Source organism: Mytilus galloprovincialis, chromosome 3 (genome assembly GCF_965363235.1).
Source record: "Mytilus galloprovincialis chromosome 3, xbMytGall1.hap1.1, whole genome shotgun sequence".
Taxonomy (NCBI): domain Eukaryota; kingdom Metazoa; phylum Mollusca; class Bivalvia; order Mytilida; family Mytilidae; genus Mytilus; species Mytilus galloprovincialis.
Window position 1 is genome coordinate 33919981 of NC_134840.1, and position 17534 is coordinate 33937514.

The 17534-nt window shown below is 30.2% G+C and overlaps 1 protein-coding gene across 4 annotated transcripts in view; it reads right to left on the minus strand.

Moving 5' to 3' along the window:
- LOC143067778 (uncharacterized) overlaps nucleotides 1-17534 on the minus strand; it is a 77100-nt gene that overhangs the window by 57767 nt on the left and 1799 nt on the right. For 3 of the 4 annotated variants that reach the window (XM_076241315.1, XM_076241317.1, XM_076241318.1), the window contains exons 2-8: nucleotides 13328-13409; nucleotides 11353-11533; nucleotides 6162-6470; nucleotides 3963-4044; nucleotides 3011-3075; nucleotides 2111-2194; nucleotides 1767-1856 (exon numbers count right to left, since the gene is read on the minus strand). In XM_076241315.1, the coding sequence (XP_076097430.1) occupies nucleotides 1767-1856; nucleotides 2111-2194; nucleotides 3011-3075; nucleotides 3963-4044; nucleotides 6162-6470; nucleotides 11353-11533; nucleotides 13328-13369 (853 nt within the window). In that variant the 5' untranslated portion in view covers nucleotides 13370-13409. Of the gene's footprint in view, nucleotides 1-1766; nucleotides 1857-2110; nucleotides 2195-3010; nucleotides 3076-3962; nucleotides 4045-6161; nucleotides 6471-11352; nucleotides 11534-13327; nucleotides 13410-13948; nucleotides 14027-17534 lie in introns of all 4 variants that reach the window. The other variant, XM_076241316.1, reaches the window with a different exon arrangement.

A 17534-nucleotide genomic window follows, 5' to 3' on the forward strand; every position in this document is an offset into this window, starting at 1 on the left:
GATGATTATACTAATTTGTATTGTCTTTTTTGTATTGCATCTTAAGAAGAAATAGATTAACAAGCATATGAGGCATAGTACACAGGAACGAAAAGCTGCACAAGAAGAGAAAAAAGAGAGGTTGTTCCTTAACAGAAAGCTATTTAACCAAGGATTCCAAGTGGTGAAGTTAAAGTCCTTCATTAGACACCTCAATTTAGTTGACCGTTATGGAATATCTTTTTCACAGACTGATGACGACGGATATGTTACAATCGCCTTATCACAATTCATTCCTTTGTTCCTTAAAAGAGACATAACCAAATACGACTTATCATCGAATTTGTGTTAATATGGGTGCTACATTAATATTTGAAGCAGTATTCTGCTATGAATAGACAACGGAAACGGGGGATGTGACAAAGAGACAACAACCCGACCAAATGCCACCATCACCAATTCTTCTGGACCTATCGAAATCACCTAAATATTTGGTTTGGTTCGCGTTGCTCAGTGTTGATATTTCGATATTGTGTTTTATAGATCTGTTGGTTTTTTTTGTCTTTTGTTATCATTAATTCTCATTTGCTTTACTCATATGTTTGAATTTTCATTTGGGATCATCCGGCTTTTATTTAGTTTGTTCTTGACCTAAAAATGCTCTCAAAAGTTTGTTCAGATTTTACGTAATCCACAATTGTGCACTATTGTTGCGGAAAACCCAATGTTCAACGATTTCGTTTCCCGCATGCTTTTTCCATCGACACTTTAAATTAAAAATTATGTCATATTGCCACCTCTGTATTACATTGTGAGTTATTTGTCCTTATCTAAAGTGTATTAAATAAACTCATCATAGATACCAGGACTAAATTTAGTATATACGCCAGACGCGCGTTTCGTCTACAAAAGTCTGATCAGTGACGCTCGAATCCAAAAAAGTAAAACACACCAACATTAAATGACAGAAAAGTAGATACAATAATCTATACATATTTTAGATTACAGATATCCTTCAGCAGGATGTTGTGTGATTTATTATTTATTTTACATCATTATGAAGGATAACTTTTCACACACAACACAGTGTCGATTGCATACAAAAAAATGTCTATTTCGTTATTTTGTTTTAACATTATTTCAAGAGGATCGTTAAAACTATTAAATGTTACAGATTTTTTATTTCATTAATAACACAGAGATTATCATCAGATTAGTAGTCAGTACCGAAAAAGATTAATTACAAAATTACAAAACATTTTAATATTATTTTCAATTACAAGGGCGACTGGGGAATAGAAATATTGTCACTTATTTCTTAAACCGGCCAATAGCAGTAACACACGTGTCAAAGTGAAGCACCCGTTTTACTTGTCTGTACCAAGTAAGGAATATGACAGTTGTTACCCATTCGTTTGATGTGTTTGAGCTTTTGATTTAAACATTTGATTAGGGACTTTTCGTTTTGAATTTTCTTCAGAGATCAGTATTTTTTTGTGATTTTACTTTTTACTATGCGTTCTTCCCTCGTCCAGACATAATGTGTTGACTTGTCAAAAGTCTATATTATATACCCTCATGTAGGGTATTTTGAAAATAAAATTACAATAAATTAATGTGCTCATTACTTTTTAATCATGGTACTTATAAGTTCAGTATTACACAGCGTATGTGGCTAGGGTAGTGTATTGTGGATATACCAGTGTAACAAAAAAGCAAATTTTGTAAGTCTTCGATTGACAGTGTTTAAATTAATAGTTTCATCAACTTTTTTATGACATACTCACTAAAACTTGCCAACAGCAACGCAAAAAGTATCAGTAATGGTATCAGCTGATATTTGTAAGGCCTCCAAACTCCGCCCCGTATAACAATGGCTGAAATCAAAAAACAATACGATATTTTTACGAATCTGACAGTTGTATCAAAAAGAATAATTACTGTTTACAATTCTTGTCCCATCTCATACAGTTAAAACAATAGAACATATATTTTACTTTTAGAACAAATTGCGAGCAAAATCATATTTTTTCTGATCCTTTATTATTTTGATATTATGGATACAGATTTCTCTTCTCCAATAGATATTGAGAATTTGATGAATGAAATATAACATGTGCTATTATGTTACCTAACAAAACTATTGGACAAACCACAAATCCTGCCACAATGACTGCTAAAACAGACTTTCTTAAACTAGTTTGACCGACTTTCGCTGAAAAGAAAAACGTTTGTTTCATATTTGAATAGTATATGCAATGTTAACATGAAATTTCTTCGCATTCCTTTCATTTGAACTATATTGTACATTGTAATGGGTAACTTCCGCAAAGTTAAATTACCTTCCAGACATGTCAGAAATAAAATAAAAATTACACATAAAAATTGTGTGCATTCTAAGAAATTTCCTGGATTAACCTTATCCAAAACAGCTCATATCCAAATAATTTACAGTAGTGAATGTCCGAGTGATTAAAAGGACGAGGATTTTAATGATAAAACGGACCAATAACGAGTAGTTGAATGCTGAATGAGGACATATTTGCCTGAGGGACCTAGAATCCTACTTTCCAGATGATGATTCCCACCAGCTTCGATTTCGACCTAGTGCTGAACAATGAAATTAACGCTTTACAATGTTGGTGCGTCAGCAGCGCCTTTCTAGATTAACAAAATGTTTGAGAATCAATGATTCGTAAGTACAGTATTTGTTAACAGATATATCAAAAATGATCAAAATGTATCTTTGAGTTGGTTAACATTGAAAAATTGCAATTGTTTCTACATAAGAAAATTTTTGTACTTTTTTACACTAGAAAATGCCTGAGTTAAAGAAAAATATATAAATCAAACAATGATACGGTCCATAAAAAAAAATAAAAAAAACCCCAACAATTTGCACTAATATGTTATTAATGCTGTCATAGCATTAGCTTTTCTAAATAATAGTTCATGTTTGATTGATATCAAAGCATTTCTAACATTACTAAGTTAATGCATACATGGAAGTGAAAGAATGGATTTAACATACCTTGTATGGCATATGACGTAGAACTTGTCGTAATAGCATTGGGTGCTGTTGTTTCTGATGTATAACTGCAAAACATAGTCAAAAGGCATAAAGAGAGGAGCAATTCGTCTTTATCTTACGTATTTATCATAACTGAAAAACACATTATAATCATACAAGAAAATAATTACCCCCAAACCGACAATTCATGATCAGAAAAAATAAATCGAAATTCCAAGTCCTCAAAATACTACATAAAAAAATCACAAGAATGAAACATAAACCGGATGAGATCTCGGCGTCTCTGAAAGGTTAAAATTAGTATGTCAGGTGGTAAATTCATTCATTTTCGAGAGTATCAATTTTCGTGGATTGCTGAAAACTTGCATATTCGTGGATATTTGATTTTGCCAATCTCTGTATACAAAGCTTATTGAAATTATATAATTCGTTGAAGATTTGAATTCGTGGTTCACATGTGCCCACGAAAACCACGAAAAACGGTATATAACGAATAATAATGAATCCACAGTAGTCTTGACTGTATGTCAACATCCAGTTACATAACTTATTATGAACATATTGTTTGATGATGACTACTCTATAATCTTCATTAGCTCAGATTTGGTTTAGAAACCTAAATACATTAATTACTGTTACATGTGGTACAGGATCTGGTGACCCGTCATGAGTTCCTGAGATCACCCAAGATTTTGGTGGGGTCCGTGATGCTCAGTCTTTAGTGTTTCTATGCTGTGTTGTGTGTACTATTGTTTGTCTGTTTGTCTTTTTCTTTTTTATCAAATGTGTTGTAATTTTATTTTCGACTAATGAGTTTGAATGTGTCCCTCTGCCATCTTTCACCTTATTTACAGTAATAATTTCCAATCCTGAAAAAAACAAAAAGTGTTGATAATTTTTTTTTAGATAAATGTATTTGATCAAAACAGACATGTGAATGACACAAACTTACCTTGAATTTATTATGTCTTCACAACTATTTTGTCCAAGAGGTCTATAAAAACCAGGACTGCACTTATCCACACACTTGTAATCTGGAATTATGATACAATTATTCGTTTCACGAAACAATATGTAAGAAGATTGTATTTTCAGATTTCAAAGCATTTCTTCCAAACGTTATTTTTTCTGGGGTCGAAAAAAATATTCCCTTAAATTTGACAGTTGTAGGATATTCATCCGACATATTGTTGCAGTAAAAAAACTCTGAGTAATAGACATATATCTTGGGTATTTCAATTCACCATTAATAATTTTTTTTTGGTGTTCCTATAGAATATTTTGGAAACTTGAGGTTACATGGTTATTAAAGCTTCTACACAGGAAAAGAAAAATGTTTACATTTAATTGGTTAACTTCCAGTGATGTTTTTTTTTCTTATATGCAATGAAATATTATGTGATTTTTTTCTATAGTACTAGACAGAATAAACGTTTCTCATACCAAGTATTTCTTTATATGAAACAAAGATAAATTCTGAATTTTTTTGAAAAGTGAAAATTTACTTTAGACTAATAGGGGAAATCAATGGTGGTATTACACCTAAAATTGAAAGTTGCACATTCAGCTTTTACCTTGTGCGTACTCTCTTTTTTTTTTTTAAACTTCATCCTATTTGAGGTGGTACCTAACACAACAGGGAGATAACTCTGTAAAATCAGCTAAACGTTTTAATTACGTTGTGTTGTTAAGGAAATATTAATCTTCTCAATGATCAAAATTAGTGGGTTTTTTTCAAACTGCTATATAACCAGTTTATTTTTTCTGATAAATTGGTTGGTTCAAATATTTTGAAATTTTTATATTTTTGTCATAGGGTGAAAGGAAATATTTTATGAAAATTAAACGAGCCAAATTGATATTAGTGAAGGTGTTGGGTACCACATTTAGTAAAACGATCATAAAAAATGAAATACTCTGAATGAATTGAGTCCGAAAAACACATTTTGCCTTGAAATAGGCTGTGCCTTGAATATTAAAGAAAGCAAACCACATTCAGCGTTTTGGGAAGTTTTTTTCTTCTTATTATTTCTTATATTTTGCAATAATAAAAAATTTTTCTTAAGTAATAATTTAATAAATATACCGTAATTAGTAAATGAAATTATTTTGTATGTCCTACCTTAGAACGTGGCGAACATTTAAGTTTTAAAGATATATAAACCTCCATACGGAGTCAACACTTTAATATGAATTGTTCTTTCAGCTTGAATAGTTCAATTACTCATTTATTATCACATTTCTTTCATTAATGATATAATTTTGAAAATGAAAGACGAAACACATTTAAACTCCTTAACACGAGTTTTATGAAGGGTCATACGGGTCATAATTCATTTTGTTACATGAACCGTAGTGGTACGCGTAACACTTTGTTTGAGTACACTAGATGTGTATGTAACAATTTGTTTGCGTACCCAATAAGAACACAAAACTGTTAGTTCATGTGTGTGGAATAACCTTTTTACATTATGCACAATGAACTCGTCTGCTGGAGATTTCTTATTGACCCTTTTTAAAACATTCGAGGATACAAGTACATTTATAAATGATGTAAAACAAAATATTAATGCATCCATTAGAGAGGTTTTGTATTCCGATTATGTTAGTGACGAAAAGATATCGTTAGTCATTTCAAGGTTATTCGCCTACCTCATCCTATATTATTCTGTGCTTATTTTAACTATAAACACGTGTTAGGCGGAATTCGTTTGGATAGTGAAATCATATTGACACAGATAATCTATCAATCAGGTAAAGGAATGACAAGGTTTCTGTTGCAGTTAGCTGCATGAACAAACATTTACGCCTACCTCCAGAGTACGTGAACAACTGGTACGCGCACTTCCAGGATACGTGAACGAACTGTTACGTTAATCTCTATGGTATATAAACGACCTGTTACATGTACCTCTAGCGTACGTGAACAAAGTGTTACGTGTAACTCTAGGGTACGCGAACAAAAGGTTAGTTTGTCTCTAGTGCACGTGTACGACCTGTTACGCGTTCCTCTTGAGTACGTGTAACTAAATACATTATGACCCAAACTGCCCTTTATAGAGTTTATTCGACAAGAACTTGTCGCGATTGCTTGAAAAACACGAACTGTAAAAATTGTAAAGATTTTATGACAACTACGTGACATACACACCAGAGTCGAGTTCTTGTAAATCACTTTGACATTGGTGATATTTACAGAAACAATCATCATCGCCTGCTGGTGAACAACATTTATCAGGGCCTGTCATTACGTATCCATTTTTGTAATCACAGCTACACGTAGCATCTTTTGTGATACTTCCATCAGAACATGCAACTTGTCCAATTCCAGTACACAATGACTTCACAACTTCACATTCCGTTATTTCATAGGATTTGATGGGCCAGGGTTGGTATCTTGAATGTGGACATGGATCATAGTATATTCTTTCTGAAAATGATGTATACCGTGGGTAATTACCTGAAATAAATAAAATAAAATACAATTAAAACTAAAGGCGAAACGCAAATTTCAAATATTGTCGAATATACATAAGTATATCACATGAAGAACAGTTTTTTGAAGGGAGAAGGCAACCGAAACTCATTTCAAAAATCAATCTGTGAATGCTTTCAAGACAAACATAAAAACTTATTTATTCAGACAGGCTTTTCCACATAATTAATAATCGGATAGTTTTAGACTTTTATTCGATCTCAGTTTACATTTTCATTTTTATGTATCATACTAACTTTTTATTGCATTTTTATTACTTTTACACTTTTTAAGTTTTTTTTAAGACATTTCTCATACCTACTTTTTTTTATTTCCTTTACTCTTATTATTATTTATTTTTAGACATAAAGCTATTAGTCCAATTTTTAAATTGAAGCACTTCTGTTGATTTTCATTTAATACTTTTTTTCAAAATTAGCTTATATTTTTTAAATTATTTTTGATGAATAATTTTTAATTTTCATATATTGAGTTGCATTTTTTTTTTTTTTTACGGTTTCTATTTTTATTTAATTTTTAAATTTGTTATATGTACTTGTTTCATTATTATTTATGCATTGTAAAGCGCTTACAGTAAATGTTTATTTAGATAAGCGCTATATAAGCACTGTAAATAATAATAATAATAATCTTTGATGAAATATTCCTCCTTTTTTACTTTTCTATGACGCCAAGAGGTAACATTTCCTGTTACATGTTATGAAACTATTGTCCTAACATTACTTTTGCACCATTGCTTTTTAAAATTTACTCCCAACATTATTATATCGTTTTAAGATAGCACAATACAAATATTTTTGTGCTGCCAATCTCCAACCTTTAAAATGCTGTTTCTTTCTTATGAATGCATATAAATTAATGAAAGAGGTAAACATAGATAGATACAAAATTAATCTTTTAAAATCAATGCAATATTTTTGTTATGGAATCATTATGACAATAATGTAATCAATTATTATGCAATTTATGGCAAAATCTTGGTCAGTTCACTTGAATGAATTTAGCTCTGACATCTCAATAACGACACACGAATTTTTAACGTTATCTTAATCAACACAGCAGGAGCTACAAAATGGTGTCTCAAATTATCGGTATTGTTTTCCATTCCCTCATTAATCTGTAATCAGTTTAAACATCCCTACTACATAAAAGTAGATCATGTTTGATTAGGTGTAAAATTTGATCGATATATTCTATCCAAATTCTGAGACACCCTTTTGTAAATAATGGCTCTGGGAACAACATATTATTAAATCAATCCTCTCAGGTTATCCACGAAGAAGCTAATTTCAATTGAAAGTGGAAATTTCTTGTTAAATTTTGGAGACAGTCTAAATTATAATTAATTACATAAGTGTTGTATATTACTTAGATTGCATAAATTTGAGTAATCTGTTAGCTATCCATAAATACCATTTTTATTAACATTCAAGCATTATAAAGAATGTTACAGCATTTTCAAACTGGGGAATTGAAGGTCTAAAATCTTTGTATTGTGCTACCTTAATATCAGAAAAATTATTGGAACGGTGTTTCTATTGGTCATTGGTTTCAGCAGCTCTTCAAAGTTTTCATTAGCTTTTGCCTAAAGCATCACCGAAGAGACACGCGTTGTCGAAATGTGCATCCGGACACGTAAAATTGGTACCGTTCATATAATTGTTAACTTCTATGATGTTTCTGGAGCACCTGAGATCAACCCAAGTTTTTGGTGGGTGTCGTTAGTTTTCTATGTCTTTACTATTATTTGTCTGTTTGTCTTTTTTATTTATCCATGGCGTTGTCAGTTTGTCAATCTATGAGTTTAACTGTCCCTCCAGTATCTTTCGTCCCTCTTTTTCTATATTGTCAACTTGTACACGTAATTCTAACAATCTGTATATTGTGAACAGTCACAAGTCACTGGTAAACCGTTACGCGTTATTAAAATGCTGTATTTATATTGTTACTAGCAGTATAAGCTTGCAAGTAACATTTACAACGTTTCTAATTAATTACCCCATGGTAATCTAATAACCGTTATAACGTTTCCATTGTGAACAGTCAGGTACACATCATCAAAAGGAATACTATTCAAATACTCCCAAGAACGGACGACATTTTATTATTGGTTTGTTTCCGTTAAAGCAGAACATAACAGATTGCGCGAGAACCTTACATCCACACGGGTAACATTTTGTGTCCTTACTTCATAAATAGCGCGGCTACCACTTCAAACGTAACTACTACACGTTTTCACTTATTTTCATTCATTGATGTGAATAAACCATATCCGTAAATTTTCCTTTATTTCGGCCTAGCCAAGATCAGATGTGCATTTCATATTGGGTCTATGTTATAGGCTTGTAAAGACAAGAAGATAAACTTTAAATAAGTAATACATCTTTGAACTGAAGAAGAAAATGTAGGGTTTCACAATGAATATCAAATATCATGCATAGGTGTTACCGTTTTGAAAAAAAATCCAATAAAATACACGCTGAAAATGGACAAAATTACACGTTATGTTGTTTCATTTAAAATTTACCTGTTTTTGTCAATTGATAGTTAATAAGTGAACTTAATTTGAACTACATTATTGGTTCACTGTTATAGACAATTTATTCTTTTTTCTTTTACTGGTTGTTGCAACAAAAAATCTTCTGTGGTTACAAAGTTATAATAAAAAGTTGAATACTATGCGCTTGTTATGAAATTTTGTACTTTTGTTTTTAGCTTGCTCAGTGTAGTGATAAAAGAGAAAAATAAATCAAATTTATGCTTATATGTGTTTTGTTTTCCCTTCTAGTATATACATTATCAAAAACTACCTCATTTATCAAAATTGCAGTACCCTAGCTGGAGATATATGCCATCAAAGTTGGATATACAGATAAAGTGAAAAAATGTCTTGTCCGTAGACATGCATTCCCTAGTAAACTGGAAGCATAATTACATTAATGTTGCATTGCTAAGTTCCTGTTCTTTTGTAGATATGAAAACACTGTTAACATTTTTTTCTACCATCTATTAATAGAGGAAAAAATTCAAAAATATGTCAGAATGTCTTGTCCGTAGACACATGTCTTGTCCGTAGACATGTCTTTTTATCAATATTGCTTAGCTTTATGGGTCTTAATTAGTTCTATGTGTTGTTTAAACTTAGAAATATCTTATTTTTAATAAATAAATGGTAATTCAAGTGTTCTCAATTTTTGTAAAATTACTTTACAGGAGTGGATTTTAAAAAGTGTCAGATTATCAGTCAGAAAAAGCATACCTTATATTACTTCAATATTGTTTATTCCAGTTGATGCATACCTTAAAAGATTAACTAAATCAAATGAAGAAAAAGTATTTCTCCCTCTCTAATTTTATCTTTTGCATTTCAGTATTAACAGCAGATGAGGAAGTGTCTACGGACAAGACACTTGTACATAACAAGTATTAAATTCAATTATTTGTCTGCTATGGACCTTAAATCTTATTTATAAAGTTATCTATTCAAATTAAAACTCAGTATTTTCAACATGAATATAGTCACAATTAATTCTAACAGATTTTTTTTTTAATTGAAATTGTTTTGTTGTAGACATTACCACAATATATTTGTATCCAATTTCCTTGATTTCAGCCTAATTTGATAGGTAAAATGTATGTTTTTTTTTTAAAGAGAACACATTCAACTATGTCAAAATTGAGTTTTAATAATAGTTTGATTGTTTTAAGCAGTCAGATATATGGATTTCAGTTAAAAGAATGTGTCTTCAGTTTGGCTTAATCAGTAAATTATTGAGATATGTAAATAATTATGGGTACATTTTTATATTTTCCAAAATTAAAAAAACACAGCTTAAAATTTAATTAGTAACTTTTAATTTTAACTTTAACAATCATCTTTGAAAGCATTTAATTGAATATCAATAAAATGTCTTGTCCGTAGACATTATCAAAATGTATTTGTTTCCATTTTCCTGGAAGTTAAGCATCATTTGATAGATAAACCTGATAAAATGTATGTTTTTTTTTCAAGAGAACACTTTCAGCTATATCAAAATTAGGTTTTAATAATGCATTTCATTAAATATGAATACAATGTCTTGTCCGTAGACAAAACATATAAATTGTATTGCTAAGTTTGATTGTTTATTGTAAGAATATGCATCAAGTTATTTTAATGTTCTATACACCAAAAGAAAGGTTTTTTTTGGAAGTTTTGTTATTTATAGATAATTTTAGATACAGTTTTATCAGATAAGATTAATGATCAAAGAAAGCTACTGTTGTTTGAAATAACTGGGAGTTAAACATGTTCTTGTCATTTTTTTTCAATTAAAATGTTTGATATTCAATAATTCTAAACATATTTTGTTGTCTTTGTCATTGACCAAAAATCTGACACTGGTGATCATGTCTTGAAGCCAACCATTAAAGAAAATTATACAGTTTTAAACACCATTTATGTAATAAAAATATTAAATATTTCTTCTAAAAACGGCATGTAATTATATAAATGCTTCCAGTGTTAGCCTAACGATAGCAATTTTTAATAATTTAAACCATTTGTGAACCAAAATATCAAAAGAGTTTTTCCCTGAGGTGATACTCATTTTTGACTTCATGTGAAACACAAAATGCACATCTGATCTTGGCTAGGCCGCTAATGAACTCGTCTATATATATATATATATATACAAGTTATTTATATAATCAGACCAATATTTTACAGCGATTTATATGGTAAATGTTTTACACAATCATATTTTATAATTTAAAAAAAACCCAGATGATGCAGAGATTCTAATAACTAGTCAGAAATTGGTCTGACAGGCTTTCACATGGAAAACGTTTCAAACAGGATACATACCTGGTGGTAGTTGAATAAATTCATTGCACGTTTCAACAAATTTGTCTTCATCGTCTATCAAACAGTGATATACTTCAGGTGATTTACACTTTGGGTGAGGATGGATTTTGCTGCGTTCTGCTCGTGTTGGACATCGTTTGACGCGAGCAATAGTCCCTGTAGCTAATGCCAATGGTATCACCTAGAGAGGTAAATATATCGGTATACACATGTAACATTGCTTTATAAAAAAACTTCTTATTGAAACAAAATCTATTCGTTATTTATTTTGGTAGAGTAGATCATATTGTGTCAGTTCTGAACAATAACTTCATAAGCATTTATCAGTTGACGTTGAGTCTCTCATCTTCATGTTCATCTGCTTATTTAAAGCATAAACCGTAAAAAGGAAACTGCAAAACCTTATTTATTTCTTGGGGGCACTATTGGTTTTAGCAAAACTGAATATAGTATATACTAGTAATAGTCCAAAGAAAGCTTAACAAATGAATAGTTATTGCTTATGCTCCCTTAATAATAGCTTGTTCATTACGATTATATCTTTCATAAATGTTTATGTTGTCATCTTATTAATATGCCTATTACAATATTTTACATTTTATTATCATCTTCGATTCGAGGTAGATAGACTCGTATTTGATACCTAAGCTTCACAAAATTTCGTACACACAGCGGTACAATAAACATTGCTATTTCATTTGCATGTTCCACAAGGAATTGTCCATTAGATTCACAAAAAAATTGTCTGCAGTCAAAGTTGGTCATCAAAAATGCTTTGAAACTGTTTACTCGCGTAGTGGTCTAAAATTCTAAACAATCATTAAAATCACAAAAATACTGAACTTAGAGGAAAATCAATTCGGAAAGTCCATAATCACATGGCTAAATCAAATAACAAAACGCATCAAAAACGAATGGACAAGAACTGTCATATTCCTGACTTGGTACAGGCATTTTCAAATGTAGAAATATTTTGGGGAACAACAATAATTTGATCGAACCTTTAAATTGTTAACCCTTTAATACCAACACTCCCCATGCGAAATTGAAAATTCGTCTTAAAGAAATAATGCGTTTTATTATGAAAATAGTAGCATGCGTTTTAAATTGTATAGCTTAGGTAACCATGTGGCATATTTTATTAACAGTTAACAAAAAGATAAAACATGTCCCACAGACGAACAAATGATCAGTATGCTGCAGTTTCTTATGGACAATACATTTGTTGAATTTTGAAGTAGTTTTTTCAAAAACCTCTACTTGCCGACCACTTCTGTTTTTCATATGAATCGGAGCTCCATCAGACTCTTGTGAAAAAAACAACAAAAAGATTAAAGAAGCCAGATCATTTAATTTCTCATTTAAATATAGTGATGATGTTCTTTCCATTTACAATCCAAACTTTTCTGAACGGGTTCCGCTTATATATTAATATACAGTATCAACTTCCCAAATAAAACAATATGGTCTTGTAGTATGAGTTCTGACTACTTTTATTGTTCTTTTTATTTGTCTGAATATTTTAATCCTATTTGTGCTTTGTCTACATGCTGTTTTTTTTTCTTTATTGAGATAGTTGTTTGTTTTTATCGTGATTAAGATAATAGCCTAGTGTTGACTGTTGTTCCCCAACTTTTGACTTTTTAAAATAGTATGTCTTTGATTTGCTCAAATAAAACGTTGTTGTCAATATAATGGAATTCTATGCGACATTCAAACAAAAGGAGAGGTTTAGCTAGCTATAAATCAAGGTTCAATTACCAAGTCAGAAATATAACAGTTTTGTTCCATTCGTATGATTCATATGATTTGATTTTGTCATTTGTTAAGGGACTTTCCGTTTTGAATTTTCCTTAAGAGTTCGGTATTTTTTCTCTATCTTCTATGCTCAACACAGTTATTCAGTACCGATTTTAGATTCTTTGCAACGGTATTCTGTCTGTAATACTATATATGACACCAACTATAAGCTTACCAGAGAAATAATACAACATTGAAAGAGAAACGTCATTAGCATCTTTCACTTATAAATTGAAACTGGATACATCACATCCGTCCTATAATAAGACATGCAAAACCATTATTAGCAGTTCATTTTAAAAGTACCTGATAAAATTTCTATAAAAAAAAATCAAAAGACTATTGTCTTCGGTATTGTGAAAGAGTAAATCTATATAACTCCGAGTATAAAGTATGTGAATGCATAACACAGACCACGTGCTGCATATCCTATTAACCAAAAACATTATCTAACATTGGTCAATCAAGTTATAATTTACGAAATCAGTAAGTCATGGTTAATAAAATAAAAATAATATGTTTTAAACGCATAGACAAACGTGTGTGTGTGTGTGTGTGTGTGTGTGTGTGTGTGTGTGTTTAAAAGGTATTCATGCTAATGTGTTGTGTATGTAAATCTTTTGGAAAAGAAATTGGTTGCTAATATAGGGAATCACTGAATCGTGACTGGAGCGGGCCCCCTCTTAGACAATCAGTGGGCCCCCACTTATGAAAATTTCTAGATCCGCCAGTGAGATTATTATATAGATTTAATAATGCAGCATTTCAAAATTTATATTTTGTAGCAATGCTTCACTGTTATTATCACTATTCCCTTCCACACATTTGCGTTTAAATATGTGTATGGTTTTCTGATCTGGTAAACAAAAACCGTCTGAAATTTAAATGATGCGAGACATTAAATAGCTGACATATTTTAATTTACGATAGGCTTTTTTTTACAATTCAAGTGATTTATGTAGCTAACTTAAACAGAGATAAAATCAATAGCGATGTTGGGTTCGACGACTTACAGAAAAGAGCGACGATTTACAGAAAAGAACCGAAAAGGACCGAAAAGGACCAAAAAGAACCGAAAAGGACCGAAAAGAACCGAAAAGGATATCGATTTTTTTGTTATAGAAGGAAATAAGGAAATTGCATTTAATCATTGAAAACCTTATACTGTGACAGAACTAATTTTAACTCACATGTATGTGGAAATTACTGGTAGGGTAGGATGCCTAACTTATAGAATAGAAAAATAGAAAATATTTTTTTTATTCACCAAATAAGGGCCCCTAGGAGGGCATATAGCATACAAACAATAACATATGCAATACACAGACAATAGATATTTAATATGAGTAATAAAATAATACTACAGGAAACACTAAACAAAATAATAGCAATATACTAGTACTATTATATTTTTTATATTACCATACCCAATGCCACCGGGCAATATGTTGACATCTTAATAATAAACAAACGAAATATTTTTTATTAAATGTAAGGATAAACATTTATAGTAAGATAATATTTGCTTTTCATTTATTTTTACTGCGTATTAGTATAAACATTTAAAATGCTGTCCTAATTTATGAACCTGATGTTCAGTGCATTGTTGTCGTTGATGTGATTAAAATCCTTGATGAAAAAATAAATAATTAAGCATACATGTATTAAACAAAATTTAACTAGAAAAACATGTTAAATTGTTTCTTTTTTGTAAATTCACATATTCTTATAAATGCACAATCTAAATTTTTAATTATGCATTTAATTTTATTATTACGAAGAATTGTTAACAATATAAAAAAAATATAATACATTGTTTTAACTTTATTCAATAAATATATATGTATCCTCTTTTCGGTTCTTTTCGGTCCTTTTCGGTTCTTTTTGGTCCTTTTCGGTTCTTTTCGGTTCTTTTCTGTAATTCGTCGCTCTTTTCTGTAAATCGTTGGACCGTTTGTTCGACGACTTACAGAAAAGAGCGACGATTTACAGAAAAGAACCGAAAAGGACCGAAAAGGACCAAAAAGAACCGAAAAGGACCGAAAAGAACCGAAAAGGATATCGATTTTTTTGTTATAGAAGGAAATAAGGAAATTGCATTTAATCATTGAAAACCTTATACTGTGACAGAACTAATTTTAACTCACATGTATGTGGAAATTACTGGTAGGGTAGGATGCCTAACTTATAGAATAGAAAAATAGAAAATATTTTTTTTATTCACCAAATAAGGGCCCCTAGGAGGGCATATAGCATACAAACAATAACATATGCAATACACAGACAATAGATATTTAATATGAGTAATAAAATAATACTACAGGAAACACTAAACAAAATAATAGCAATATACTAGTACTATTATATTTTTTATATTACCATACCCAATGCCACCGGGCAATATGTTGACATCTTAATAATAAACAAACGAAATATTTTTTATTAAATGTAAGGATAAACATTTATAGTAAGATAATATTTGCTTTTCATTTATTTTTACTGCGTATTAGTATAAACATTTAAAATGCTGTCCTAATTTATGAACCTGATGTTCAGTGCATTGTTGTCGTTGATGTGATTAAAATCCTTGATGAAAAAATAAATAATTAAGCATACATGTATTAAACAAAATTTAACTAGAAAAACATGTTAAATTGTTTCTTTTTTGTAAATTCACATATTCTTATAAATGCACAATCTAAATTTTTAATTATGCATTTAATTTTATTATTACGAAGAATTGTTAACAATATAAAAAAAATATAATACATTGTTTTAACTTTATTCAATAAATATATATGTATCCTCTTTTCGGTTCTTTTCGGTCCTTTTCGGTTCTTTTTGGTCCTTTTCGGTTCTTTTCGGTTCTTTTCTGTAATTCGTCGCTCTTTTCTGTAAATCGTTGGACCGTTTGTTCGACGACTTACAGAAAAGAGCGACGATTTACAGAAAAGAACCGAAAAGGACCGAAAAGGACCAAAAAGAACCGAAAAGGACCGAAAAGAACCGAAAAGGATATCGATTTTTTTGTTATAGAAGGAAATAAGGAAATTGCATTTAATCATTGAAAACCTTATACTGTGACAGAACTAATTTTAACTCACATGTATGTGGAAATTACTGGTAGGGTAGGATGCCTAACTTATAGAATAGAAAAATAGAAAATATTTTTTTTATTCACCAAATAAGGGCCCCTAGGAGGGCATATAGCATACAAACAATAACATATGCAATACACAGACAATAGATATTTAATATGAGTAATAAAATAATACTACAGGAAACACTAAACAAAATAATAGCAATATACTAGTACTATTATATTTTTTATATTACCATACCCAATGCCACCGGGCAATATGTTGACATCTTAATAATAAACAAACGAAATATTTTTTATTAAATGTAAGGATAAACATTTATAGTAAGATAATATTTGCTTTTCATTTATTTTTACTGCGTATTAGTATAAACATTTAAAATGCTGTCCTAATTTATGAACCTGATGTTCAGTGCATTGTTGTCGTTGATGTGATTAAAATCCTTGATGAAAAAATAAATAATTAAGCATACATGTATTAAACAAAATTTAACTAGAAAAACATGTTAAATTGTTTCTTTTTTGTAAATTCACATATTCTTATAAATGCACAATCTAAATTTTTAATTATGCATTTAATTTTATTATTACGAAGAATTGTTAACAATATAAAAAAAATATAATACATTGTTTTAACTTTATTCAATAAATATATATGTATCCTCTTTTCGGTTCTTTTCGGTCCTTTTCGGTTCTTTTTGGTCCTTTTCGGTTCTTTTCGGTTCTTTTCTGTAATTCGTCGCTCTTTTCTGTAAATCGTTGGACCGGCGATGTTTAAACAATAGTTTTTAATGTATATGGAAATGGGTCTTAAAACCCATGCACAATGTGTATTTGTCTTACGAAATGTTTCAATCATGAAATTGTATTTATAAAGCTTTAGTAAGCATGTTTTTACTACATTTTTTCACGTGCGTTCCAAATGGGTTCACCTGTTTTATACAGTCGTTGTCGCTCACGATGTCGGTGCATCATAAACATACAAAGAAAATATTTTAGGTGAAACAAAAATGATGCTTGTAAAAAAATTGTAATTTGTTTTTTTCTTGTTATTACAAACCCGGCATATATTCTTACTTTGTTATAAAAGCTGTGAAGTGAGGTTGCGGAAATTCTAACGAAAAATGTCTTATTAGGTCGCAAGATAAGGAAAATTTGCCGTCGGGAAGACAGTTAATATTTAATTAAAATCATTGATTTTCAGTAAATATAAAAATACGAAAATGTGGTACAATTCCCAATTAGACAAATCTCCACAAGAGACCAAACAATATACTAAATA